The following is a 4,063-nucleotide window of genomic DNA, read 5'->3' on the forward strand; positions in this document are numbered from 1 at the left end:
TTTGCAGATGAAGGAACCGACACCCAGCAACTCAAAGTTACCCAGATGGAAAATGCTGAAGGAAAATTCAAACTAATTGGCTTCCAGAGTTTGTGCTTTTGACAGCTCTATTTTTCTTTTGGAAAACTGCATTTCTTCCCTGTAAAAAGGCAGGATGGGGTGAGGAATAATAGACAAAACAATTAGGAAACAATATTTGGTGATGAAAATAAAAGCTAAGGATTTCTGATAGTGGACTCCATCCAGTTGACTGGCCTATTTCTTGGTTTATGATCTTTGTTGTTGCCAAAAGGCTACAAAGGGGTAGATGCATGTTCCTTATTATACATTGACTCCTTCTTTTCCATACCTCAGAGTCAACGTGTTCTCAGCTTTATATTTCAAGGTGGGCTCTCAGGGTATTTATTCTCCCTTGTGATTACTAAAACTGTGAGGGTTTGTTTGTGTTTTGTTTTTACCCTGGCAGAAAGAGGGGAAGGAAAAGAGTTTCAACAAGTTGCATGTTGATGTTTTAAATGTTGGCACTATATCTTGAAGCCTTGACAATATTTTTTGTTCATTATCCTTTAGAATGCTGGGATACTGAGCAGAGAGGAACCACCTGCTAGGGCTGGAGTCTGGAACAGTTATGTGATGTGACAGCTAAGACAGAACATGGCATTCCAGCAAATGCATTGCAAACGTGCACAAGATTTGATCTTGGGATGGACAGAAGATTGAGAGAGAGGTTATTCAACACCAAACACTACTTCAATGACCTCTCAGACACCAGTAGCGAACTCTTCAGATATTCCCTCCCAGAGATCACTAAGTCCAGTTTATAACCAGACCAATGACTCACTTCTCAATTTCTGAGGCCACTTGTTCAATTTCCTTGGCTTCAGAGCCAACACCAGTAGTTTATTATTTATAGAGAGTATAAAAAAGGTCATCACAGTCTGTGGTCGGTTCCAAGGATGGCAACTTATGTTCTTATAACTTGCACATGGCCAAATTTCTGAAAGAGGTTTACATACATCAAATGTATGCAGATGGTCATTTTAAAACCATTTTTCCAGCAATACTTATCAAGCACCTAATTTTGATAAATTACTGTGTTTGGAGTCTATGGGATAAACAGAGACCTTCAGAAAGCAGTTTGACGGTAAACAGAATTGTCTACCAAAAAAATAAAAATAAGTTTTATAATGTACGTCAGTCCTCAGGTAACTTCTCTGGTACACCAGTTTTCTCATTTTATAAAACAAGATTTTTTTTTTTTTAACTCAATGAACAGTACCGACAGGTTAAAGACTGGCTCTGGAGTTCTACAGACCCTGGAGAGATAGCTGGCAATGGCATTGGGGCGTCTGTTTTCTCATTTGTTGTGGTGCCAGTACTGGAGAATTCTCTCCAGAGGCATGAAGATTAAATCACCCACTTAAACCTCTTAGCATAGTGTCTACCCACTTGTAAGTGGTCAGTAACATGTTGGCTATTTCCATTTTTATTATTGAGAATAATATTGAGATATTAATAATTATTGAGAATATCCCTATTCTCCCTGGGGAAAGAGTAGGCTTCACAGAAAACCTTCCAGAGCCCCGACTTGCGAGTAGAACCAGATGTTTAAGTGTTATAAGCTTTTTAAGCTGTTGCTCTAGAATGTCGCATGTACGAAAGTCATCTTGCGACATCCAATATCCAGAACTCATTTATTCATTAACATTCCACCCAGAAACGCAATCATTAATTACTCCTGGACACCCTTCTGCCACAAAACCCAACAAAAATCCCCAAGCGAAGGCAATTCTGGGGCTTGGCCATAGGCGTTTGTGAAGCTCTCCTTTCATAGAAAATTACAGCCCAAATCATAGGCCCGATTAGGGAAAGGGCTGGCCAAGGTTCAGGTTTTTTTTCAGGAGCATTTGTCAAAGGTGCTCCTTTTAAACAGGCGCCAGTGCTGGGTCAGCAGCTTCACGCGGATCCGAGGAACCTGACATCGTGGGCACCTTTTGAAAGGTATCCGTGCCGGCAGGGAAGGGTCTGTGGGCAGATCAGCCTGGAGCCGTGGGGAGCCGAGACTCCCGGGGGCCCCAGGAGAGGCGCAGGTGCCTGGCTCCGACAGCCCCGGGCCGCGCTCGGAGCCTGGGGACACGGGCTCTTCTACCCCCGCAGACTCGGCTTCATCGCTGGGGTCTATANCGCCGCCGCCTCCGCAGCACCCATGGGGACCCGGAGACTTTAAAGGAGTTTGGGGTTTCGGGAGCAGGGAAATCACGGGTACGGAGAGGCGGCTTTCTTTGCCTTGGAAACGGTTTTTCTTCGTCCGACTGTTTGGACCCTGTGCCGGGTAGGAGGGAAAAGGGGTCTTTTGGCTGAAAGTGGACCTCCCTGCACAGGCTACACCCACACCCGCACACACGCACCGCACCGGCTTCCCCCAGCCTTCCCTTTCCTCTTTGTTAGGTTATTTTAGACAGAACGGCCTCGCCCTGGCGCAGCCCGATGGGCCCTGCTTGGGGAGGAGGCAAGAGAAGTAAGGGGCAGAGTGCACCTGCTTGTGTGGGCAGGTGTGCCCGGGTGCGTGGGTGTACGTGCATGGGCGGGCGTGCAAGCGTGGGGTTAGACTTGTGTCCTAATGTGGGGGTCTGAGTGTGTCGTCGCGAAGGGCTGTCATTGTGTGTATGTGACATGACCACCCCGATATACCCGCCGGCCTGTGCCTGGACTCCTAAGTGGACACAGTTTCGCCGGTGTCGAGTGCGTGCGTGCGAATGTGTCCGATTGTCATTGTCCGAGGCGCAGACCTGAGAGGGGGCTGGCGAGGGTGGGGGCAGAAGTGTGAGCGCGGCGCGCCCCACGCGCTGAGGCCTTGGGCGCCCCTCCTTCCTTCCGACCCAGCCCTCGGTCCTCTCCCGGGTGTGGGTCTTCCCTGCGGCCACCACCCGCGCTGTGGTCCCACCGGGACGCCGCACGCCTCCCAGCCGCCCGCCTGGTCTCTGGTGGGAGTCGCGCCGGGTTCCCGGATGGGGTCCGAGGCGGCGGGGTGGCGTCTGCTCTTTCTGCACCTGCCCTGACGCCGGGCGGGAGCGGGTGACTGGAGCGCGGCGCGCGCGCGGGCGGGCGGGTCCCAGGGGCCCTGCGCGCCCCGGGGAGGGGCGGCTGGACTCTGATCCGCCTCGGCCTCTCGTCTGTGCTTCCGCAGATCCCGGCTCCTGGCCCTTGCCTCGCCGCGTCATTGATGGGCAACCAACTGGACCGCATCACCCACCTCAACTACAGCGAGTTGCCCACAGGGGACCCGTCGGGGATCGAGAAGGACGAGCTGCGAGTCGGGGTCGCCTACTTCTTCTCGGATGAGGAGGAGGACCTGGACGAACGCGGCCAGCCCGACAAGTTTGGCGTGAAGGCCCCGCCGGGCTGCACCCCGTGCCCAGAGAGCCCCAGCCGCCGCCGCCACCACCTGCTGCACCAGCTGGTCCTCAACGAAACTCAGTTCTCCGCCTTCCGGGGCCAGGAATGCATCTTTTCCAAAGTGAGCGGCGGCCCGCAGGGCGCCGACCTGAGCGTCTACGCGGTNGCTGCAGCCGGCGCCCGAGCCGCCCGCCCCCGCCCCGCACTGGGCCGTCTATGTGGGCGGCGGGCAGATCATCCACCTGCACCAAGGCGAGATCCGCCAGGACAGCCTGTACGAGGCGGGCGCGGCCAACGTGGGCCGGGTGGTGAATAGCTGGTACCGCTACCGCCCGCTGGTGGCCGAGCTGGTGGTGCAGAACGCCTGCGGCCACCTGGGCCTCAAGAGCGAGGAGATCTGCTGGACGAACTCGGAGAGCTTCGCCGCCTGGTGCCGCTTTGGGAAGCGGGAGTTCAAGGCGGGCGGGGAGGTGCCGGCCGGCACGCAGCCCCCGCAGCAGCAGTACTATCTCAAGGTGCACCTGGGCGAGAACAAGGTGCACACGGCCAGGTTCCACAGCCTGGAAGACCTCATCCGCGAGAAGCGCCGCATCGATGCCAGCGGCCGCCTGCGAGTGTTCCAGGAGCTCGCCGACCTCGTGGACGACAAGGAGTAGCCTCGTGAGTG

General features: G+C 54.2%; 1 protein-coding gene across 1 annotated transcript; it reads left to right on the top strand.

Moving 5' to 3' along the window:
- The first annotated feature begins 2,190 nt into the window (after window positions 1-2,190).
- LRATD1 (LRAT domain containing 1) lies at window positions 2,191-4,052 on the top strand. Its single transcript, XM_077751023.1, is given in 3 exon segments — window positions 2,191-2,262; window positions 3,188-3,561; window positions 3,563-4,052. Coding segments are annotated over 2 exon segments (828 nt in total). The 5' UTR covers window positions 2,191-2,262; window positions 3,188-3,223.
- The last annotated feature ends 11 nt before the right edge of the window (window positions 4,053-4,063 follow it).

The sequence above is a fragment of the Crocuta crocuta genome, unplaced genomic scaffold (assembly GCF_008692635.1).
Source record: "Crocuta crocuta isolate KB4526 unplaced genomic scaffold, BGI_CrCroc_1.0 scaffold129, whole genome shotgun sequence".
Classification (NCBI taxonomy): domain Eukaryota; kingdom Metazoa; phylum Chordata; class Mammalia; order Carnivora; family Hyaenidae; genus Crocuta; species Crocuta crocuta.